At 44.6% G+C, this 25,586-nt stretch overlaps 1 protein-coding gene across 1 annotated transcript in view; it reads left to right on the top strand.

The window, feature by feature from the left end:
* Positions 1-16,522, top strand: part of MYO18B (myosin XVIIIB) — a 258,709-nt gene extending 242,187 nt beyond the window's left edge. The window contains exons 44-45 of the mRNA XM_081892930.1: positions 11,504-12,798; positions 16,336-16,522. Coding sequence (XP_081749056.1) covers positions 11,504-12,797 — 1,294 coding nt within the window. The 3' untranslated portion in view covers position 12,798; positions 16,336-16,522. The remainder of the gene's footprint in view (positions 1-11,503; positions 12,799-16,335) is intronic.
* Positions 16,523-25,586: the final 9,064 nt, after the last annotated feature.

The raw sequence follows: 25,586 nt of genomic DNA, 5'->3' as shown, positions 1-25,586 counted from the left end.
GGACCATTGGCCTCATCCAGCAGGCCCATCTTATGTTCTTAAGTTTTTAACCTGGTGTCCTCCAGATCTTCTTGAACTCCAACTCCCATCAGTCCCAATCAGCATGGCCAATACTCAAGGGTGGTGGGACCTGGGCCTCCCCAAATGGACTCCAGGTGTGAGACGGCTGCCATTTAAGGGACCGGCTCCTTCTCTGGAGTCTGACCATTCTGAGTCTAGCTGAGCCAGTCCAAGTTCATTGTCTTCTCACTAGGTGGCAGCATCAGGCATGCCATCCACATGCTACCAACCTGCCTTACAGGGTCGTTGTAAGGACTACTGAACCTAAGAAGCACTTTGTGCAATAAAGGAGAACACTGTTGGGAAGTGGGTGCTGGTGATATGAATGACTGCACTCCTGGTTATCAAGTTGTTATTTCAGTGACATGATAGGGAGGTGCCACATAGGACCAGTGTCAGTCTACTCTGACTGGCAACAGCACTTCCGGACCTCAGCTCTATAAATGTGTTCCCGAAAATGCTGTTGGGGATTGAACTTGGGACATTCCAGATGCACAGCTGTACTCTGACACTGAGTGCCAGCTCCTCCCTTAACTTGGTTCCATTTCCCAGCTCTCCTTAAGCAGGGCTTGTCTAAGGCAAGGATAAGCAAACATCCATGTTGCATTACCTAAGACTTACCCATCCCTCTTGAGAACTACAGTGCTCATGAACCACCAGTGGACACCGTGAATTTACAAAGTAGATGTGCTTATTTAGGATCCAGTAAGGCTAATCCGTCTCCTTTAATGATCCTGAAAGCGCACTCATGCTTGACAACTTTTTCTCCATACAAAACAAGTCTTTTGCACACACACACCCAATTCCTCCCTTTTAAGTTCAAGCTAGATCTAATGGGAGAATGCAAAAACATCCTTAAGCCAAACAGAATTTTTGTAGTGAGCAATCTGCACCAAAGCAAATGACATACAACAGTAATTAACGAAGATTACACAGCAATTAGGGTGATTACGCTTATGCTAGTCAAAATAATTTATGCAATAATATCTGTACTTAAATTGAAGCACAGTGCATGTCCAGAGACAAAAGGAGATGAGCCATGATTCTGCATGGGGTGGGGACAGGATGTAATGACAATGTGCAGAAAGAGAGGGGGGAAAGGAAGTGTCACTCGGTTGAGCAGAGAAACATTTCCCCCTTCAAATGGAGCTCCAATAGAAAGCAAGAATTCTTTCAGCTCTGGAGGCCTCAAGGATGCATTTATTTGAAATCAGCATAAACTCCCCTTGCCTCTGAAGTCCCTGGCTCTGTGCCCCTCTCCTTATCTCTGCCCGTTTCCACTCTCATTTCTCCCCTTCCTTTCTTTACTACTCCCTGGCCTAGGCTTCCTTCAGGGGGCGGATTTCTCCATTCCCCACTTCTTACTTTCTGAGGAGAAGAGCAGCATAGCCATCAGCAACTAGAAGGATAGAGCTCCCTCCCAGAGGAACCAGGGGGGGCCACCAGCTTGGATGGCTTTAAAAGAGGATTGGGCTGTTTTGTGGAGGGTCAGACTACTGGCCATGTTGGCCAAGCTCTGCCTCCATAGTTGGAGGCAGAAATGCTTCTCAGTCCCAATGGGTGGAAACCCTGGGAGAAGGGAGTGGACTTGTGCTAGATTCCTGCATGTCTGTTTCCTGTGGGCATTTGGGTGACCTCTGAGAACAGGATGCTGGACTCGATGGGCCACTGGTCTGATCCTGCAGGCTCTTCTTAAGTGACCTTTTACATGCCGCCACCTGCCAGCCCACCCAACCTTCTGTGTCACAATGGCAGTTCAGCCAGCTACCCCAGGGTCTCCATCAACCCCTCTCACTGCATCCTGTGAGGCAAAAGTGGGGAACCTTTCCTGGCCAGTGGGCCAGATAGTCATCTTTCCTCCCCTTGGTGGACCAAACTTGACATCAGGGTAGCCTCAGATGATACTGTGCTTCAAAGCGCAGACCTGGGCTGATTGAAAGCCCTTTGGAGACAGCTTTGTGCCTTGATCAAGGAGGGGGAATCCATTTCAATTCAGTGGAAACCATGTCTCCCTCTCCACATTGCTCCTTAAATCTTCAATTTCAGAGGTTTAAAGGAGCAGCAGAAGGCAGCTTCCAAAGGGATTTGCGAGCACACTGACACCTCTCGGCCCCCCTCCCCCGCTGCTCCTTTAAACCTTTGAAAGCAAGTATCCCACAGAGGAGCTGCAGAAAGAATGTAGTTGGTCAAAGGAGCACTGGACTCAAAAAGGTTGAAAATCTCTGGTCTACACTGACTGACAGGAGCTCTCCAGGGTTTCAGACAGAGCCCCTCCTACCCCTACCTGGAGATGCCAAGGATTGAATCTAGGACCATCTACATGCAAGGCAGATACTCTGCCACTGAGCTACAGTCCTTCCTTGACAGGGTTTAGGGAAGCCTGTTATAAGGGGAGAGCTTCAAACCACAGGTGGTCCACAAACTAATTCACGAGGAAGAGAAGCTGTTTCTGCTAAGAAGAGCTGCCAAGCTCTAGTGTCTCCCCCCTTTCGCCACAGTGCCTCCCTCCCTCCCTCTTCTGCCTCCCTATCAGATGAATCCACTAGTTGGCATCTACCTGGCAGCCCTCCTGTGCTACCTTGTTATGAGGGAGCTCTGCAGGGTGGAGAGAAATGCAGTGAGCTCCATTTCATTGTTGCATCACAGTTTCACCCCAGCCACCTAAGGATTTCAGGTGGAAGGATCGGATTGGTTCTGCAGGCACAATTCATTCCTTCTCTCCCACGGAGGCTTTTCAAAAGGGTATCCAGATACCACTGCTGAATACACAGCTTCACCATTCCAGCTTCTCGGAGCAGCACAACACTGCCTTCTCCCCTTCGGGGGCTTCCTACACCATCTGCCCAGCCACTCCTTGTTGCTCTTAGCAACTACTTGGAGATATTTCCAAGCACAGACCCTAGGAAGGCAGCTACTGAGGCACAGATTGGGCCAAACTAAAGTTTTCAGGGTGTATGGGGGGGGGGCCTCCTGTCTGACCTGGAATCTTGTTCTTGCAAGAGAAGTGGGGAGCTTAAAGCCAGCCAGGAACCTGGACCAGGAAAGGAGCTGTTCAAGGGAGCTGTCCATGGTAGCCCTAACTCAGCCCACTGAAATGGGTAGGCAACCTGGGGTCCTCCAGATGTTTCTGGTCTCCAACTTACATCATTCCTGACTATTGTCTATGCTGTTTGGGGCTGGTTGAAATTGGAGCCCAACTACAGCTAAACAACCAGCTGAACAAACCTATCCATCTTCTGGCAGGCCTTGTGGCTTCACCTTACCTTGCCCTTACCTGAGCACTGGAGGGGCGATGATCAGAGGTGGCGATGCTTCTGATTATCAGTTGCTGGAATCCACAGGAGGGGAGAGTGCTGCTCTTGTGCTCAGGTCCTGCCTGTGGGTCAGCCCTTGTGAGAACGGGATACTGAGCTAGATGAGCCATTGACCTGATCCACCAGGGTTCTTCTTGTGTTCTGTCTCACCTTAAGGTGTGGGGCCCAAGGAATGGATGCTGCATGATGTTAGGCATGTAGCTCACTTTCTAATGGTGGCTTCTGTCTGGGTTCACCACTCTCTTCGTTGGGTCCCAGAGGTGATCAAGGGAAGCAGGCTCTTGTCACAAGGGGTACAGATGGCTGCTGTGCTCAAGGGTGTGTGTGTGTGTGTGTGTGTGTGTGTGTGTGCGCGCGCGCGCGTACCTCTCATAGTTTGTTTGTGTTGGTCTGAAGCAAACAGCCTGCCTTTGAGAGGTTTTTGAGATTACTTGTGAGCAGCAAAGAAGAGCATCTTTCTCTTTGCTTAGTGAAGTCTCCAGCTAGCTCTGAGAATACTATCATTGACAAGCTGAGTGGGGAGTAATAGACCCACTCATCCTCCTGTTCTGCCTTGGATCTGATGAGGCCTGAAATGGTTACTAAGGCAACAGGTGTAAAGGAGTCTGCAATGCATGCTTTGATGGGCAGAAGATGCACTACGCACACATGCCTTGCCCAGGCTCCAGAGCATGTGGAGTCCTTACATGACTGAACCTCTTGTCTGCAGCAAGATGGAAGCGGCCTGGACACCTCTTGCAGAAACTCAGTGCCTATGATCACAACTGCTGGCACAGAAGGCAGGCGTTCTTCTTATGGGCGTTCCAAATGTATTTCTCATTCTAGGCTGTTGCAAGGATCATGCCTGAGATGAGAGAAGTCCGTAGGAGGTCTTATACCCATTTCCACACTGAGGAGACTATTTTTTTGGTGCTGGCTTTCAGCTAATCCTCTTCAACGGCTCTTTATAATAGCATCACTGAGTCTGTATAGCATTTGATGCTGGGCATGCTTTATGCATATCTGAGATGCAGCAGAAGTCATTCTCTAACTGCACCCCATAGATGGCCTCCTCCCAGGTTGCTCCACATATACCCTGACAAGCATGGTGGGATTTTTGAGCAAGGGGGTCTCTGGAGCATGCTCCAAATGCAAATATGACACCTGCACATCCAAGGATTGCAGCTCATCCATTTCTGCATGATAAAGAACTACATGGCTTTTTAAGTCCACATCTGAAGAGGGAGGAGGAGGAGGAGGAGGAGGAAGTTTTCATCCACCAAGTAATTTCAGCTTAATAACAGCTTTTGCAGTAACTTCCACTTCATGACAATGGGCTTCCCTGGTTTATGTGTTGCATGTGCAAAGATGGAAATAAATCTAGGTTTCCTTGCCTACAAGACATGAGCAGTGTGTGCAAATGGTCAAAGAGCTGGTGGAGCCTGGCAGGAAGAACTAACCATGAAGCCCCAACACAACCACAAAACCCATGGGGGGGCCTTTGCCCATTTGCCCTTCCTCAGCCCAGGGGTGAGATCTTTCTTTCCCCACCCACAACCGTGACCCTTAATCTGTTCCAGCATTCCCCAGCCTGGTGCCCTGCAGATGTGTTGGACTGCAACTCTGATCTGACGGGTGTTGTAGTCCAAAACATACACTGAGCAGCAAGGGGTCAAGGGTAGAGCTGATTCTGGATGTGCACAGACTGGGGGTGGTGGGACTTTAAGCTGAAAAGCAGCTTCCAGGGCTTTCAATCCTTGGCATGAGATCTTGGTTGTATGAAGCTATAGAGGCGGAGGGATTTCTACAGTGCCATGGTCATTTTGGGGAGATCAAACCTAGCAATTTGGAGATTTGCTTCCCAGAACTACTTTGTATTTTTTTTTAAAATGTAACGTTTAAACCTTTCTGCTCAGCACTGGTCTTCATATTCCAAGGATGCTACTGCTTCTGCTTTCAAACAGAAATTATGTAGCACCGCTTGGTAACTGACCAAATTTGGGTGTGCAGTGCCATCACTGAGGGCTAGTGAGGGCATTTTAAGCAAAGGTGGTTCATTTGACACTCCTGGTGAAAATCGAAGGCATCGTTTGGCACTTTGAGAAAAAAATGTTCATGAAAATCAGAGCATAGGTTTGGTTCAGCCACATCCACTTCTAGACAGTGAGCTCAGAACTTTCCTACATTTAACTTATGTACATTCGGTTTTATGTATGTGGAAAAATAAGAAAAATTAAAAAGAAGGCAGAAAAGGAGCAGGATTCTGGGAAATATGATTTTGGCAATCCCACCTGCCATTGAACCCAATGGGTTTTGACTATACATGATGTTGGCTTTAGTCATGATCCCTTGAAGCCTGCTGTACTGTACATTTCTCCACTAGCCCAGAAAAGACTAGCCACCCACTCAAAACGTGTGCTGTGGGCTAGTTTAAAGAAAGGCAAGTTATGCCTTTCCTCCCTGAAGGATAGAGAAGGTACCTAGCATAGTGTCTGAACAAAAAAAAGAACAGGAAAGGAACGACAGGCTGATTTCATGATATGACAGGACATTTCTTGAAATGGCCAGGTGGGTATGTCCTGATTTGGCCCAGACTGCTCCAGAAATGCATCTTGCACAATCATTAGGGTGGGGGTGGGGAGAGAGCATGCATCACTAGAGATGGGAGTGCAGGGGATTTGTTCAGCTCATATTTTAATTAGCATTTTTTAAAAACAACACTAAAAATATAGCCCTCCTTAGAAATTTGCTCTTCTTGCAGTTTGACAGTGCAGTTCTCTAACCAAAAATTGTGCAAAAATGTGTGGATTAGGGGAAAGTGTGCCTGAAAATGCATGTATTCATGAAGGTAACCTTTTATTTTGTTTATGGGGGAATTACATGTGGAAATGTGTGTGTTCAAGGAAATGGCTTACAAAAATGTGTGTATTAGGGAAATGTGCATATTAAGCATTGGGTGGGTAGCTGTGAGGGACCCACAGCTCTGGCTTTCTCAGAAGGTGTGGAGTTGGAGCAGGCACACCAGACAAGCTCATTCAGAGAATTTGCAGGGGGGAGGGATTGGGGTTACATTTTGGCTTATAGCCTCTCCCACCCCCTTACAACTTGGGTGAGTCCAGGGGACCCTGCTGGCTTTGGGCACAGTCAAACTGTGTGTTTTACCCAGCCCTGGTAAAGACTGGGTTCGTTTTCATCGTTGGGTGCTTCTTGCCACTATGGTGCCCAAGAAATGCCTCTTGTTTGCTGTGCATCCAGAGGGGAATTTCCCCATCTGTTTGCTTATTCTGCCCTTTGCTGAGCCAGATCCGTTTCCGTGTGTGTGTGTGTGTGTGTGTGTGTGTGTGTCTTTGTGTTGTCTCAAGAGGTTTCCGCATGTAAATTTCCTTCCAGGTCAACCCTGCTGGGTCTCAATGTGCCCAGCATTGTCTGTGAGATTTCAGGGTGGTATAAAGTTGCTATGGCAACTACATCTCTTCTCCTTAGCTAGAAGTGTTGATTACTGTCAAGGCTAAATCTTGAACAACTGTATTTCTGGATCGAGGCTCCGGTTTCAGAGCATCTCCCATATTAAAAAGATGACACAAAGGAGAGGATAGGCCAGCCCACTTTCCTGCAAACACAGAAGACTGATTCTTTTATGGGGGGGGGCATGTTTTGGATTTAGCAAGAGGCAAAAGGCAGCAAAAATGTCCTTGTCAACAAAGGCCTTGGCCCAAACCTCTTTGCAGGAGGAAATCCTCATCTCCTTACGCAGCTCAGCTGACCATAGGAGCCATTTGGCACCAACAATAAAATATTTGAGGGTGCTGGGTCCCCACAAAGTTGATGGGCATTCCCATTCAAATGTGTGTGTGTACTGCGTCATGTGCGTCATTGGGGGGGCTTACCTCCCCCCCCAATATTTTATTCAAGTTGGCACCCCTACAGCTGATTGAACCTCCCCAATCGCCTCTGCCTTGCCTAAAGGTATACTGTCTCCAGAAATTTTGAAGCAATGGTGTGGGGGGGGATACATTTTATCCTTTGTTTGGGGGAAAATGGAAATTGTCCTAAACATTGAAAAAATGCAATACTTTGCATTTGAAAGTCACTTACCTATTGAAAGTCACATTGTTACTTATTATATTTTCCCTGTTTAGGGAAGCTTTTAATATTTCATGAATTAGTACATTTTAATGTTTTGTTGGAAGCTGCCCAGAGTGACTGGGGAAACCCAGCCAGATGGGCGGGGTATAAATAATATTTTATTTTATTTTGTTCAACATTCTAAATATTTCATAATATCTAATATTTCAAAATCCCACCCAAACAACAGTTTTTCAAAGGGGAAGCCCAAAAAACATGGGGGGGGGGTTGAGAAAGTGGTTTCCTCCCTGAAATTTCATACCCACCCCCACACGGGGCCTTGACCTCTCTAGCCTGGCCTCATGTGGGAGAGAGATTCCCTGGGTATCCAGAGTCTCATGTATGCGCTGTGTAGACCTTTGGGCCCATCAAGTATCAGGAAATGCTCCCTGTAAGATTCCAAGCCAGCCAGCACCCTAAATACCTTCAGCATACCGTTGAATGCTGAGAAGATTTCCACACACCCCAACCATACTTAGAATCATAGAATTATAGAGTTGCAGAGACCTGGGGGGCATCTAGTCTAATCACCTGCAATGCAAGAATCCTGTCCACAGCCATGGGCATAGCCAGGATTTATTGGGGAGGCAGGCTTTATGTTAGCGGGGGGCAGCACCGAGTCATCTGTGATGCAATTGGTCAGATAGGTATTTGCCCCCCTGGCTACATCCATGTCCACAGCTGTCCCTGGGTGGGCTCAAACCACCAGCGTTCTGGTTAGCAGCCAGACAGACTGAAACCATTTGAGAAGAAGGGACAGAGAAGTCAGCTTGTTTTTGTTTCTCTCAATATTTCCAATCTGAAGTTCAGTTTGTCATATTTTTGCATCAGGTTGCATAAAAAAAAAGATGGCCAGAAAGAGAAAAAATTCCATACAAATAAAATAACAAAGAAGCACTAAAATCAGATGCAACATAAGACTCATCAAGAGAAGATGAAACAGTTACACAATTTTTCATAAATCTGAGGGGTTCACATACAGAATTGGCAACTGGAAGGAAGGAATTGCTTCCTAATTACTAGCAGTCTGTTGCAATTTTTTTTTAAAGTCCTCTTGAAACTTGTTGTATGTTGTATGCAATTTTAACTAATACCTGTATACATGCAAACAGGTTATCCTAATACAATTCATTTTTTATGTAACTTCCACTAATATATACAGTTTTATACACATTTGTGTACAAGCTACATATAGGGGGCAGGAGAATTGCATCTGAAAATTCAGAGAGTTGGGAATTTTGAAGCCTAGTCATGTTTTGGTTCACATACTGCTTCAGGAAGAGCAAGTCAGCAAACCAAACCCAATATCTTCCCCATCTCTGCCCACAAATGTCTGTCATCTTCTTCCATGAGTTCTGCAGGATGCTCCTGTTTCCATTCACTTTCTGAGGCTTCTCTGAGTTGGTCACTGACTTGGTCACAAACCCCTTGACAGATGGTCAGTGTTTTACCTTCTTGTTGGTTTTGTGAGGTATGGGGGCCGCTGCCTGCAAGGCCCTTTCCGCCTGGCCTAGGAGGCAAGGCCCAGACTCACCAGCCCCACTGAAGAGGCTCCTCATGAGGCTGGAAGAACATTGCCCAGCTATTGTTTTATTGATTTAATATGCTGTACACCGCTTTGAGGTTTTTTAAAAAAATATAAAGCGGTAAAGAATTTTAAAAAAAAAAAATTGCTCACTTCTAGCATCAGAAATAAATGGGTTTTCAGAGAGTGTGTGTGAGAGAAATTTTCAGTTGCTGGATAAAAGGAGGTATTGCCAAATCTTTTTTAAAAGTTTATCTCAAAGTAAAGTTCTATTATATGACTAAGTGATACAAAAGGGGTAGTGTTCATTACTTGCAAATCTCAAGGTATTTTGACGGACACCAACTTGGACAACTGTAGAATCATAGAATAACAGAACTGTAGAGTTGGAAGGGACCCCCAAGGGCCATCTAGTCCAACCCCCTGCAATGCAGGAATCACAGCTAAAGAATCCCTGACAGGTGGCCATCCAACCATTCCAGGCCTTTGCCATTCTAGGCAAAGGCCTAGAAACCTCTGAGAAAGGAGAGTCCACCACCTTCCAAGGGAGTCTGTCGAACAACCCCTACTATCAGAAAGTTCATCCTCGTGTTTAGTTGGAATTTCTTTCCTTGTAACATGAATCCATTGGTTCAGGTTGTTTATAAAGACAAGAGGCCCAGGGCAGGACTTGCTACTTTTTTCCAGGATAATGAGGAACCGCTACTAGTGAGTACTCTTTGGGTTCAGTCAGTCAACCAGGAACAAATCCACCCAACAGCTGCCTCATCCACCCTGCATTTTGCTAGCTTCTCCACAAGAATATCATGGGGGACTTTGTCAAAAGCCTTCAGGAAATCGAGATACAAGGTGCTGGACTAGATGAGGCGCTTTTGGCCTGATCCTGCTGCTGGGCTGTTCTGATGCTCAGCAGCTACATTCAAAGTCTTACAAGAGGAACAGATATCAATGGGCTGCTGAGATCTTTCAAAAAGGTTGTCAGAAGGGGGGAGGTGGAGTATTTATGTAAAAAGTATAGAAAATATTAATAGCTACAATGAATATGTGAAACAAAGCTGGGAAAGGGAAGGTATGAACAAAACGACAGAAAAGGTTTGGCTTATAATAACACACAAAACACAAAATAACTGGCTGTTGTCGCCTTCAGGAGAATTGTTATTTTTTTGTACCTGAAGTGTCCAATTCAAAAGAGGAAGGGGAACATCTGCTGGGGGCATGCATCACTTATGAGTATCCCCAAATAATGAGTTATATCGGGGTGATATACTGAGTCGGATTGCACTGCTGCTGTTGAGGATGATCAGGACTTCCTGATGCCCAACCTTCTGAGTCTCTCTGTTGCCTCAGTTTCCCTTTAAAGTTATTTGTTTCCCCTTTTCTTTTTTGAGAAACCAAACCAAACTGACAGTTTTCTGGGAAGGTAGGAATAATTCTGCAGAAATCTTTCAGGAAAAACTGGAGTTTGTACAATTCTGAAACAGTTATACCCAGGTGGTGGAAGATTTTGAGCCTTTCAGGACTCTTCCCAGCCCAAACTCTTTTCTGTGCTCCTTGAGCAGTTTTTTGTCTGCCTTGAATGTGTCCTTGAATAATGTTTGATTGTTTATAAGAGATTGTTTAAACCACCAACTTGTTTGAAAAAAATATATTATGGGGGTGTGCAGTGCGTTTTTCTGGGATTGCTCAAGGGTATGTAGTACCAGGACCTCTTCTGCCCTCAAATGTTTAAAGTGTGACACTTATGGTAACAACTTAATGGAGAGTACCGGCACCTTTTTTCCTAAAAGAACAAAAGCACTGAGTAAAATCATTTACATATCATAGAATCATAAAACGCAGAACACATGACCAGCACTTAATCAAATTAATTCTCTAAAAAACACTTGGCCAGGATTTTGTGCCCACTTTCCACAGAAACATTGTGGAAATGGGTGGCACTGCTTGGCTCATGTAGAAACTAAATTTATATGTCTCTTGGATGGAGGTGCAGGGAATGTCTTGCTGTGCTTAAAAACCTCTGGTTTTTGCATGCTTCCAATATCACCTACTGCATGAGATAAATCTGCTGCCCGCCCACTGCTTGCCATTGGCCCCACCCACTTTTGCCCTCCAGCCCTGCACATCACCAACACGTGGCTCCTGGGAGGAGCTAAAACCCTTGCGCTGACAAGGGCTCCACTCCACCCCTGGTCTATGGACCTTTTAAAAATCTAATATGAAAGGTTAAATTGGGACACTATCCATAGGAATCAATCACTGTATTTGCATTCCTGTTTGCTTTTCTTGAAATCATAGGGTTGGATTCAGACTTACTGAAATCAGTAGGCCTTAAGTTACCGGACTAAGTCTGGATCACTCCATAGTGAATTTGTAAATGTGATATGAAGCCATTCAATAAAGACTTATTTTCTTTTTTAGTTTTAAAAATAAATTATGGATGTTGGTCTGTTGTCCCATGTAATGCTTTGCTCAGTGGCTGTTGTTTCACCTTTTGTCCCAGGATAAACAAGGATCAAGAAACAACCCAGCAGCTGTCTCCCTTAGGTGCAGAACGAAGGGGATATGGAAGGAGTGCAGGGGGTGCTGATTTTGGCAAAGCTAATCAAAGCCCTTCCTTCAGTACCCAAAGACCAGATTATGGGAAACCCATTTCAAATGAGGAGTTTTTCACTCTCCAAAAGTTAGGAGCTGTGTCTCCATCCATTACGAGAAGGATGTCCTCTCCCACAGTGGCAGAAGAGATGTTATCAAGTCCTTTGTCCCCTTCTGTGCTCAAAAGGGTGTCCCCTTCAGCAGAAGACAAGTTGTCACGCTCCTCCTCTGCACTTTCTGAATATGTTGAAGAGCTGCGAAGAAAAAGACTGAAGGACAAAGAACCAGGGAACTTAGTGTTAGATGATGCCTCCTCTTTGCCTATTTACCAAACAACAGGAGCCTCATCCCTTAGAAGATGCAAGACTTTGAAGGATGATGAAGATCTCCCAGTAATTCTGGAGGGAATTGGTGAAAGTTCTCGAGCTGGCCTGGTCCGCTCCTCTAGTTTGAGGAGCATATCATCTGAGAGCATGGCACGGCCAAACCTCTCCCCAGCTCTGAAAAGGGTCTCCAAGTTTGGGTCCTATGACTCTCTCATTCAGAACATAGATGACACCTACTCAAAGCTCAGCTCCCCAGCCCTGGGTGGAGAAATGTTCAGCACTTTGCGACTTAAACCATGGAGAAGTTGCCTGGAGGCATCTCTGGAAGAAACGACAGACACAGATCTAGGAAAAGAACCTCTGGTCTTTCAGAACAGAAGATTTGGTGATGTTCCAAGTGAGGGGCAGGAAACTGATCCACTCTGTTGGAAAATACCAACTCTGAGCTATGAGAGGAAAACGAATGATGACTCAGATGACTTCCTTCCAGCCGTCCGGAAAGGCCAGTCAACCAGCAGCCTGGCCAGAGGTCCCAAAGAGAGGAGAGAAGGCCAGAGGCCCATGAGTGTCCGTTTTGAAGACCAAGTCTCGCCCAACCACACTTTCCTCTCTGAGATAAAGGCCACTTTATCACCAAGTCCAAAACCCCAAGAGGACCCTGGAAACCTCTCTGACTCGTCTTCGTCTTCTGGCTCAGTTGTATCTTTCAAAAGTGCTGACAGCATCAAGAGTCGGCCAAGGATCCCGAGGCTGGAAGGGGAAGGATGCGTTGGGAAAAGAAGCCCGGAGGGCGCGAAAGATGACTGGAGGTCTGAAGCCGAGGGGAAGGAAGATGATGTAAACAGTATCATGATGAAATACCTAGGAAAAGATTAAGGTATAGTGCTGGCATCTTTCATTTCATTTTTTTCATTTCACTTTTAATTTCTTTCTATATTACTATACACAAGGCAGTTTAGAGCAATATATAAGGAACACACCTTATAATAATCTGATCCAATACAAAAAGCCACAGTAAAACATAACTTTAAAATAGAATGACTTATATCAAATAAAGTAATATTCAACAATCTGTTAGAATAGTACACAATAAAATTAACTCTCAAACCACCAGCAAATAATAATTAAACAGAAATTCACTCTTAACCATTACAATAAATGATTACTAAACAATGATAAATAAAAATGACTGCAAGTCACAATGCATAAAATACCACAATGCATAAAATAGCATAAATTGAGCAACAAAGACCCACAAAACTATTTCCCCCTTTCCCCTTCCCAGCTGCTTCTGCTGTTCTTACAGTACTGCCCTAGGAGAGGCTACTTGCTCAGCTGGGCTTGGTTGAGGTTGGGGAGGCAAGGCTCTTTCTCCCTTCTTTGCACTTCCTCACTGAGGAAGTAGACTTCTACTGGATTACTTTAGAGTCTTTCTATAGGTTTTCTTTTTGTAGACTTTTCCAAACAACTTCCAGCCAGGAGCCCTCTGGACAGCAGGTTTGCATTCCTCTGTCCTTTTAGCAAAGGAGAGATGAGTGGATTCTGGACACCAGTTTTCCTTCTAATAAGTGTTGACTTGTGCCAATACCAATATTGGTGCAACTATTGTGCGCTGCTCTGGTTTGCCAGAAGCGGCTTAGTCCTGCTGGCCACATGACCCAGAAGCTGTACGCCGGCTCCCTCGGCCAATAAAGCGAGATGAGCGCCGCAACCCCAGAGTCGGTCACGACTGGACTTAATGGTCAGGGGTCCCTTTACCTTTACCTTTTACCAAATATCTCCAGGTCCTTCATACTTAGGCAGGGGTTTATGTGCCCAATTGCATTCTTTACAGAGTGATTTTCTTGGCCTGCACCATCTGTGCAGCAAGGGGGCAATGATTGCACCCACATGATGCCATTATTCAAAGCACCTTCTTCCTTTCAAAGAATTATGGGCACTGTAATTTACCCCTCACATAGCTGCAATTCCCCCAACACACAACAAACTACAGTGCCTGGGATTCTTTGATAGAAAGAATGTGTTTTGAATGAGTGTGTACCCAGCCATAGTCTCAGTAGCTTCTCCACAGCTCCACAGCCAGAGCATTTTCTAAGAAGTGTTGCAAGATCTTCTGGTTTGGCCTGATTTTTTTAATGTTAATGAAGCTGAATGTTTGAAGATTAAGACAGGGAAAAGAAAGTACATATTCACAAGGTATATAGTTAAACTAGGAAACTCCCTCCCATATGAGGCCGTGATGTCTCCCAACCCAGACGGCTTTAAAAGAGGATTGGACAAATGGATGGAGGAGGAGAGGACTATTGAAGGTCACAAAGGAGTCTATGCTCTTCCTCCACAGTTGAAGGCAGCGATGTTTCTGACTGCCAGTTGCTGGGGCCCCCAGGGTGGGAAAGGGCTCTTTTGCCTGTGAGAAGAGGATGTTGGGCCACATAGGCCCCCACTGGCCTGATCCATTGGGCTCTACTTATGTTCTTATACTTTTATACTTTTTGTGTGGATGTAGTTCCATGGGAAGTTTTGACTTAGTTTCAAAATTTGCATTTTTATAGCTCTTCCCGGCAGGCCCAAAGACTGGGGTGGGGGTGGCCATATAAGGCAATGTGCACATAAATAGAAGTACAGTACTCTTCTGTACACACAAAGCTTTATATGGGAAAGCAAGCTCTAGAGGTGTCGCATCACACACATTGGAGTTGGTTTGTTTTTTTGCTCAAAGTGTCCACCAGCTCCAAATGTTTCCATTTCTTGGTCATGTCTGCCATGAGGATTTATTTCTCCAACTTCGGTTGGAGCTCCATTTCCCAGATGGATGGACACCCCACTGCTGCAGTTAAGTGCTTAAAACACATTAGAAAACATTTTGCGAGGAGGCTGGCTTTGGAAGACATTTTCACGGGTCCTGCTGTGATCAAAACTGCTGAAGCAACACCAGGCAGCTTGGATGTGTTAATAAAACATTTCTTTATAGGAAACACCGTCTACATACCGTAACTGAAAGAGCTGTGTTTGTGTGTGTGTGTGACTTTTGTTTGAAGTCAGTTGCAGGGAACTGGGGTTTTAGAGGGGAGGAGATGGAAACTTACTCTCATCCCTGGAATCTGTTGCCCCAAAAGTGTAAAGATGGAAAGAGCAGCCCAAAGCAGTTGTGGAGGGATTTTTCTTTTTTAAAAAATGCAAAACAAAATATACAAGTGAAGTTGGAATGTACGGTGCTTCTGATCCTTGTTACAGAAGCTCTGAAGAATGTACAAATATGGGGGGGGGCAGAACAGCAGGTCACAATACAGCACACAAAGCTGGCTTTAGGCAGTCATTCAAACCCACCAGCTACTGTAAGCTCCCTCCATTCTAGTCTGGACAATGCAGCCGCTGTGTCCTTTGCATTCACCCCGGATGAAATGTGAAAAGCAAGGCAACTGGAGTGGGTATCTTTAAAATAGTTTCAGCCACCCGCCTCCATAGCATTTTGGAACTGGGTGGGACCTTAGGAGGTCATCCAGCTCAACCCGCTTGACAGATGGCTGCTTGGCCTCTGCTTAAATGCATGTGAAGGTTCTTACTCTGCCAAGAAACTCCTCCTGTTAGCAAGTTTTCCTCATGCCTAGAAGAAATCCGCTTCCTTGCTGCAATTTCCACTCAGAACAAGCCTGCTCCCTCCTCCTTGTGACAGCCCTTCATATACTTAAGGCCATCTGCCATTGGCTCACACACTCTCCAGCTGCTCATACTATTAAGCAACCTGCACAGCTCTTTCATGGGACTTGGTTTCCAGACTCTCCACCTTCCTGGCATCCCACCTGTTAATACATCTGGGTTGGTCACTGTTCTTCTTGAAATGTGATGCCCAAAACTTGACAGGACAGGACTATGACTGCTAGTGATCTGGCCGCTATGTCAAAATCATTGCTGGCTGGGGCTGATGTCAAAAACATCTGGAGGGCACCTGGTTGGTGAAGCTGGCATCCACTTTGCTGAGATGAGATGATTTGTTCCATCTGCCATGCTTTAATATTCCTAATATCAATTGTAGTTTCCTCTCCATAGCTTGCTGGCAGATGAGCTCATTAAGAGCCAGTTAAGAAATTAAATCTGAGGAGCTCAGATTTTCGCAAATGTTTTCATTTAAATGCAAGTTGTGTGATGTTTACAGGGGGGCTAAGATGGCTTTGAACATTTGGCTTTTCTTGTGGAAGCGCACATCTTGGTAAGTTCACCTATAATGATGATTGCAACATTAGGGCTGAATCCCAATGAAGGTGGGAGATCAGATTTTCAAAATGAGATGGACAGAAACAGGGAGGAAACTGAGTCTTTAAATTAGAAAGAGGTGCTGGCAAATGTGAATAAATTTCAATTCAGTATTTCTGGTATCTACATTCCCCCTCCCTCCCCCTCTCCTTCCCCTCTCCAGGAGCCAAGCTTTTGTCTGAATCATCACCATCCAGGCATCCTTGTCGGTTCCAGGCTCTGGCTTCCCCACCTGCTTTGGAGGCACCTGAGTTTCCTAACCCAACAAGGCACAACAACATATGTGTATGTAAGAGAAGCGGGCTGTGCTCTCTCTTTGATTCATACAAAATAAAACATTTTGCTTCTTGCATCTGAGTTTTTCCTTCTCCCTCTTTCCTGTCTGTGCTCAAGATGGCTTCAGGGAACCCTTCATGCTCTGAAAAATCCTATTGGGGTTAGGAAGAGCCAACCATGGACATGATGTAATAGAAACCTAGGCAACTGCATTATACTGAGTCGGGCCACTGGTCCATCTAGCTCAGTATTGCCCACACTGACTGTCAGCAGTTGTGCAAGGTGCCAGGCAGGGTTCTTGCCCAGCTCTTCCTGTAAATGCTGGAGATTGAACCTGGGAGCTTCTGCAGGTAAAGCAGATGTTCTGCCAGTGAGCGACAGACCTGCATCACCAGCCAGTACCCGCTACTGGAGCGGGTGGCGCTGTGGTCTAAACCACTGAGCTTCTGGGGCTTGCTGATCAGAAAGTCAGCAGTGCAAGTCCATGCAACGGGGTGAGCTCCCGTTGCTCTTTCCCAGATCCTGCCAACCTAGCAGTTTGAAAACATGCCAGTGCAAGTAGATAAATAGGTTTCCATGCTCTCTGGCACTCGTCAATGTGTCTCATTGTGCCAGAAGCACTTTAGTGATGCTGGCCACATGACCCAGAAAGCTGTTTGTGGACAAATGCCGGCTCCCTCGGGCTGAAGCGAGATGGGTTTGACTGGGCCTAACTGTTCAGAAGTCCTTTACCTTCTTTACCGACTGTCAGGGGCCCCAGAGAAATGCCCTTCCTATTCAGCGGGGCTTAGATCTACCTTACATAGGATTCTTTCTGGTGGGAGTGGGGCAGGTCGGGATGGGGGTTGGGAGCTGGTTGGTTTCTCATAACAGAATGAAGAATGCCTGTACCTTTTGCCCCATAATTCAGGTCTTGCAACTGCTAGAAACCTACGTGTTTTTTTTAAATGAAAGCTCGTAATCGGAGGGTTATGGTTGATGGATGCTCATGATAGAAATATGGCAGTTAAGGGGGGGGATGAAGTTGGTGGTGTCAGGGGTTGGGTGGGGTGGGGGGCCAGAGTGGCCAGAGAATGAAGGACTGGAGGAGTTCAAATACAGGAAGAAGATGGCAAAAGGGCTGCAGCTCACCTGCTTTACCTGCAGATGGGCACAGGTGAGATCCTTGGGCTGTCATCTTCAGGCATGGCTGGGAGAGGCCCCCTGCCTGAAACCTTTGGAGAGCTGCTGCCCGTCAGTATTGATAATACTGAGTTAGATGGTTTTATTTAGTATAATGCTGCTTCCTCATTGGACCATCCTGATTTGTAGTCCTGCTGAAATGTTGCAACCTGTGTGTATGTTTCATTGCTTACTGCGGCATTATAACGCACATACACACACAAGTGTGTTTGTCAGTAGATCAATCCATCACCCTGACTCGCTGGAGAATTCTGCTTCCCTTTCTTTTGCTTTTTCTCTCTGCAGAAAAACAATTGCCTGCTGATCCCATACACATCAGGCCAGAATATTGCTCCAGTTGGATTGAATAAGAAAATACATTGCAGCAGGGAGAGGCTTCCAGAAGCTCAGCTTGGCAGAACTGGCGGGGGTGGGGTGGGGGGTGGGATGGACGGATCCATCTTGCAGTGAAGGGTTTGCTGATGACAGGGCTGCAGCAATTCTGCTGGCATTAGAGCAGCATCAAAAGCATACCTGGGATTTCTCAAGAAGCTCACTAAATCCAGAGCACTGAGAAAAGCAGGGCATCTGTTCAGGCCCACCTTTGCTGCTGTTCCGATTCCAGGGACCAGTGGAGAGGCATCCTTTAGTTGAGCTTATGGGGCTGTTTTCAGGACTGAGGTTGTGGATGCCCTAAAGCATTTCCCCTGGAAGCAAGACACCAGCAGCTGGAGCAAAAGCAAGAATCAGGCCAGGCCACAAACAGTGACAGCAGCAGTCCCTGTGACACTTGTTTTCAGAAGGACATATGGGCATTATGCAGATTAGGACTTTGCTGTACATCACTTGAACAATTGGCTGAATAGTCTATTCATGGACAAGGACACAGAATGCATCATCTGATAATATGGATTGTGACTTGCCCATATAATCTAAAAAGAAATGTCCTTGTTGTCTTGAGCACTTCCTTGATGCCAACTTGTGTGTTCTTCCCTGGCTTAGTTCCTAAGCAGAGGACAGGGCATCTGTTGTAGGCTTTCCTGTCTGTGGGCCTTGCTGCACCTCTAACACCCTCAGGCCAATGACATTGACATCGTTAATATGGCTGTGAGCCAAACAAACTTCCTTTCCCTTGGCATTTGCTGTCTAGTAACCTCAAATGCTTTCACATCCATCTCCCCCTGTATATCTTTGCCAAATCAGTTGTCATTTGGGAGCAACAGGTTGGTTCCTGGTGTGCTCTGTGCTGTGCAAAGTACTCTCAAAATAGAGCTGGTGCCAATGGCCAGGAATTTATTTTATTTTTATTTTTTTGCATGAGCACCCATCGCGAGAGCCCCTAGTGGTAGACCTTGTTAAGTTGATTGATCTATGGCCCTGAGCTGGGAAAGCCAATATAATCTGATTAAACTTTAAATAGTCTCTGCTCATTTCTCTGGCAACACAGAGGATGTTACATAAAACATCAAAGGACCTGATCAAAGCTCTGGGTGAGAGGGATAAATCAAGGCTGAGAGGGATGGCGATTGCCTGATGGGTAAACAGAGGCCAAGATATAAAAACAAAATAGGGTGAGGATGTTTAGTCAATGAGAATTGGTGAGAAGAACCAATTGCATTTTTTTATTTATTATAAAACGCTCCAGATTTATTGGTCAGCACATGTATTTTTTTAAAAGCAACCCATCATTGTAAGTACTTCAAATAAAAGAGGCAGTCAGCAGCTCAGAATAGGCATCTCACCTTCCCTGTCACATCGATGGAACAGTGTCTTGTAAGATAACAGTCTCCAGGGATGCAGAAGCACCATTTCTTTAAAACTTCTGCATATTTAAGGATGTGTGTTTGACGACAAAATCAGATGTCATTCCTGATTTTGTATTATATTCATTTACATACATCATTACCACTAACAGTGTAGTTAGTTTTTTTTAAAAAAAAATACCCCTAAGATAAGAGTATTGTATTTAAATATTCAGGGGGCTCCACAGGCTTGCAGAAATAAATAAGAAGAAAACATATTTTCTAAAATTTTCTGAAAACAGCCCAGAAAATATCTACAAGCTTTCAGGACCTACAGAATGTTTGTGGCAGCTGGTGACTGTTATGGCTGGCACTGAAAAGTGCTTGAGTCCAAAAAGTATGTCGGGCACCCAGTTGGCAAAGGCTAGGCTAAAGGAACTGCATCCTGTGTGAACCAGGTGGCTGGGGATTAATGTGGTTTGGAAGCTGTGTGTGCCTCAGTTTCCCCCTCCTGGCATCTACACTGACCTTCCATTCTGCTTCCATCAGTCCAAACAAAAGTATGCCAGCTGCCTTTTTAGATAGGTTTTTGCAAGAAGTGAAATTTGGCGTTTTTATTTTTAATGCAGCTCATGAATAGAATCATAGAGTTGGAAGAGACCACAAGGGCCATCAAGTCCAACCCCCTGCTAAGCAGGAAACACCATCAGAGCACTCCTGACATATGGTTGTCAAGCCTCTGCTTAAAGACCTCCAAAGAAGGAGACTCCACCACAGTCCTTGGCAGCAAATTCCACTGTCGAACAGCTCTTACTGTCAGGAAGTTCTTCCTAATGTTTAGGTGGAAACTTCTTTCTTGTAGTTTGGATCCATTGCTCCATGCCCGCTTTTCTGGAGCAGCAGAAAACAACCTTTCTCCCTCCTCTATGTGACATCCTTTTATATATTTGAACATGGCTATCATATCACCCCTTAACCTCCTCTTCTCCAGGCTAAACATGCCCAGCTCCCTTAGCCGTTCCTCATAAGGCATCGTTTCCAGGCCTTTGACCATTTTGGTTGCTCTCCTCTGGACACGTTCCAGTTTGTCAGTGTCCTTCTTGAACTGTGGTGCCCAGAACCGGACACAGTACTCCAGGTGAGGTCTGACCAGAGCAGAATACAGTGGCACTATTACTTCCCTTGATCTAGATGCTATACTCCTATTGATGCAGCCCAGAATTGCATTGGCTTTTTTAGCTGCCGCGTCACACTGTTGGCTCATGTCAAGTTTGTGGTCAACCATGACTCCTAGATCCTTTTCACATGTACTGCTCTCAAGTTAGGTGTCACCCATCTTGTATTTGTGCCTCTCATTTTTTTTGCCCAAGTGCAATACTTTACATTTCTCCCTGTTAAAATTCATCTTGTTTGTTTTGGCCCCCTTCTCTAATCTGTCTAGGTTGTTTTGAAGTGTGATCCTGACCTCTGGGGTGTTAGCCACCCCTCCCAGTTTGGTGTCATCTGCAAATTTGATCAGGATGCCCTTGAGTCCATCATCCAAGTCATTGATAAAGATGTTGAATAAGACCGGGCCCAAGACAGAACCCTGTGGCACCCCACTAGTCACTCTTCTCCAGGATGAAGAGGAACCATTGATGAGCACCCTTTGGGTTCGGTCAGTCAGCCAGTTACAAATCCACTGAGTGGTAGCATAGTCAATACCACATTTTACCAGCTTCTTTACAAGAATATCATGGGGCACCTTGTCAAATGCCTTGCTGAAATCAAGGTAGGCTACATCCACTGCGTTCCCTTCATCTACCAGGCTTGTAATTCTGTCAAAAAATGAGATCAGGTTAGTCTGACATGACTTATTTTTCAGAAATCCATGCTGACTGTTGGGGATCACAGCATTCCTTTCTATTTTTTTCTATAAAATATTCAAAGTTTGAAGATTACAAAAAAGAAAAAAGAAATACAAAAGACAGGAAAAATGCAAAAAAGATTTAAAAAAATAAAAAAATAAAAAATACAATCATTTAGAAATAGAGAGAAGAAAAAACAGATTAAACCTTTACATAACTCTCTTCCCTTACTTATTTCCTTGACCTCCTCACACCTCCCGTTTTTGTATTCTAGTTCAAATTTTTATTTCAGCAAATCCTTCCAACCTTGTTTTTAACTTAACTTAATAATAACTTGAATTCATTTTTACTTAATCCTTTATATCGTTTCTACCAAAACCACATAGTTTTCTTTTTCCAACATCTTTCTAACAATCCTTAATTTTACAATACTTTTGAAGATATGCTTTAATTTTTTTCCAATCTTCTTCCACCGACTCTTCTCCTTGGTCCCGGATTTTGCAAGTCATCTAAGCCAGTTCCATATAGTCCATCACCTTCATCTGCCATTCCTCCCCTGGTAGGTAGATCTTGTGTCTTCCAATACTTTGCGATAAGTATTCTTGCTGCTGTTGTGGCATACATAAAAAAAGTTCTATCCTCCCTTCGCACCAATTGGCCAACCATGCCCAGGAGAAAGGCCTCTGCTTTCTTCTGAAAGGTATATTTAAATACCTTTTTCATTTCATTATATACCATCTCCCAGAAGACCTTAATCTTAGGGCATGTCCACCAAAGGTGAAAAAATGTGCCCTCAATCTCTTTACATTTCCAACATTTATTATCGGGCACATGGTAAATTTTTGCCAGCTTGACGGGGGTTAAGTACCACCTGTAAATCATTTTCATTATATTCTCTCTTAAGGCATTACATGCTGTAAACTTAATACCTGTGGTCCATAACCTTTCCCAGTCAGCCATCATAATGTTGTGTCCGACATCTTGCGCCCATTTAATCATAGCAGATTTAACCATTTCATCTTGTGTGTTGCATTTCAACAGCAGGTTATACATTCTTGATAAATTCTTGGTTTTAGGATCTAACAATTCTGTTTCCAATTTTGATTTTTCCACCTGAAAACCAATTTTCTTGTCCAAATTATAAACCTCCCTTATTTGATAATAATGAAGCCAGTCTCATCCAAAATGTCCGTGTTTTCAAGAAGCAGCCAATCCTTCAGCCAGCAAAATGCGGCTGATTCATAATAAAGTTTGAGGTCTGGCAGGGCAAATCCACCTCTTTCTTTGGCATCAGTTAGAATCTTAAATTTTATTCGAGGTTTCTTGCCCTGCCAGACAAATCTAGAGATATCTCTCTGCCATTTCTTGAAACAGTCCATCTTGTCCAAAATTTGTAATGTTTGAAACAAAAACAACATCCTAGGCAATACATTCATCTTTATCGCAGCAATTCGGCCCAGCAGTGAAAACTTCAAATTTGACCATATTTCTAAATCCTTTTTCACTTCCGTCCAACATTTTTCATAATTATCTTTAAATAAATTCACATTTTTAGCAGTCATATGAACCCCTAGATATTTCACTTTCTTAACCAATATTAATCCTGTCTCCTTCTGAAACCTCTCTTTCTCAATCACTGTTAAATTTTTCTCTAACACCTTAGGTTTGAGCATGTTCAACTTAAATCCTGCAACTTGACCAAATTCTTGAATTAATTGCAGTACTCTTTTAGTACTGGATTCTGGCTCCTGTAATGTCAAAACTAAATCATCAGCAAAAGCTTTCAATTTATACTGTTTAGCTCCGAGTTGTATACCTTTAACCAATTGGTTCTTTCTAATCATATTGAGCAAAACCTCCAGGACCGATATAAAAAGCAATGGAGAGATTGGGCAACCCTGTTGTGTTCCTTTCTCAATCTTAAACTCTTCTGTAACTACGTTATTCACAATTAACTTAGCTTTTTGTTCCGAATAAATTGCACCTATACTGTTTTCAAAATCTTGGCTTATCCCCATTCCCTGTAAATTTTTCCACAGCATTCCTTTCTAGGTGCTCACAGACTGTTTGCTTAATGATCTGCTCCAGAATCTTCCCTGCTATTGATGTCAGACTGACTGGGCGGTAATTATTTGGGTCCTCTCTTTTCCCCTTTTTGAAAATTGGGACAACATTTGCCCTCCTCCAGTCTGCCGGGACTTTGCCTGTTCTCCAGGAATTCTCAAAGATGACTGCCAGTGGTTCTGAGATCACATTCTCAAAGATGACTGCCAGCGGTTCTGAGATCACAAGCTTACTCAGGAGTCTTTGCTGAGGTACTTTCTGAAAAGCTAAGTAGGCAATCACAACTGGCTCAAGAACATCAGATGACATGGAAGGCCTGCTGCTTGATTAATTTTAAATTTATTTTTAATCAGTTCAGTTTTTAAAATTAATTTAATCTAACCATTAAATAATTAAATATAATTAGGTGTGGAATTTACTTGTGAGTAGACATGTCTAGGCTTTTGCTGTGGCTGTTGCTGCCCTCACTGGAAATGATCTGGACAACTTTGCCCTCTCCCTTTCTTGCCATCCGCACACCCACAATCCGCTTGAGCCCAGCATCAAGCTGTCTGCAAGGGGACGGCAGCATTTAAGCCCCTCACCATTCCCATCTGGTGCTGCAGAGACACAGACAAAGCCAGAGGGTATTAATACCACAGATTTGAATAACAAATTAGTCCAGATGCGATATGACTTAAAAAATATGAATTAACCAAGCTCCTTGATCCAGCTAAATCCTCTGGAGTGATCTGCTCTGCCAATGTGAATTCTAAGGGAGTTTAGCCTGGGAGAAGGGCTTAAGCAAAAGACCTCTGAAGCTTGCCATCCACCTTTTGGTTATATCTCTTTTTCCTTTGCTAGTAATCCGTCCAGCTGGTCCAGAATAAGTCTGACCGGACTGTTATGAAGTCATGGGGGCAGGTTTTCTCACCATCCTTTGGACACGTAAGCTTTTCAGTTATACAAATACTTGGCACCTAACTAAACTGAAAAGCACCTTCCTTTGGTTCATAAGGCAGGGGTGAAACGAGGCTCATTTTCACCCAGGTCAAAGGCCCAGTCAAAGTCCCACACCCATTGTGTACACACATGCAGGCTGGTAGCCTCAATGGCGCCCCTCAGGGTCAAAAAATCCCAGGGCCAAAAATCTTGGGTCTAAGGCAGGAATGGGGAACTTCAATCCTGCAGCCCAAATTTTATAAGCAAAAGAGTTAAAATGAAAAGAGGCTGGCAAAGAGTTTCAAACGAATCTTTCCAAGCAGAATGGCAAGCGCAATTCATTGTAAAGTGATGCACATCAGGAGAAAAAAATCTTAATTTCACATAAACGCTTGTGGGGTCTGTGGTCCCCTGTGTGCAACAGCTGTGAGGAAGGTAAATTCCATACTAGGGATGATTATGAAAGGAATTGAGAATAAAATTGCCAATAGAATAATGTCATTAAATCTGTAGCGTTTGGAGTACTGTGTGCAGCTCTGGTCACTTCATCTCAAAAAGGATATTGTGTAGCTGGAAAAGAGTCAAAAAAGAGAAGCCAAAAGGATCAAGCGAATGGAGCAACTCTCCTATGAGGAAGAGTTTGGGGGGATTTTATTTAAGAGAAAAGGTGGGACGCGGGTGGGATTGTGGGTTAAACCACAAAGCCTAGGATCAGAAGGTCAGCAGTTCGAATCCCCACGACGGGGTGAGCTCCCGTTGCTCGGTCCCTGCTCCTGCCAACCTAGCAGTTCGAAAGCACCTCAAAGTGCAAGTAGATAAATAGGTACCACTCCGGCGGGAAGATAAACAGTATTTCTGTGCGCTGCTCTGGTTTCTCCAGAAGCGGCTTAGTCATGCTGGCTCCCTTGGCCAATAAAGCGAGATGAGCGCTGCACCCCCAGAGTCAGTCACGTCTGGACCTTAACTTTACCTTTAAGAGGAACATGGTAGAAGTGTATACAATGATGCATGGTGCAGAACAACTGGATAGAGAAAAGTTTTTTTTTCCCATTCTGATGATGTGAGAATTCAGGGACACCTCAGGGAAGCTGTTGGAGTGTTGAACAATTCAGGACCGACAAAAGAAAGAACTTCTTTGCACAGCACATAGTTAAACTTGCTCCCACAATATACAGTTGTTGCCAACCATAGGATGGGACAATGCACAAAACTGGGTGTGCAGGGGAACATGAAATTGTCAGGTGCCCCTATCAGCCTCCATGGCTGGATCAAGACATATTGATATCTGAGGTGAACCACAAAATGGTACTGCCTACCTCGCCTTCCTACCCCTCCACCAGGGAAGAAGACTGAAGGTGTACTTCAGGAGCAAGGGTGAGAAGAGCCAACAGCACCAAGAGGTC

Source organism: Podarcis melisellensis (genome assembly GCF_964234715.1).
Source record: "Podarcis melisellensis genome assembly, chromosome: 16".
Lineage (NCBI taxonomy): Eukaryota > Metazoa > Chordata > Lepidosauria > Squamata > Lacertidae > Podarcis > Podarcis melisellensis.
The sequence above is the reverse complement of the archived record's forward strand: the minus strand, read 5'-3'. Positions and strand labels throughout refer to the sequence as shown.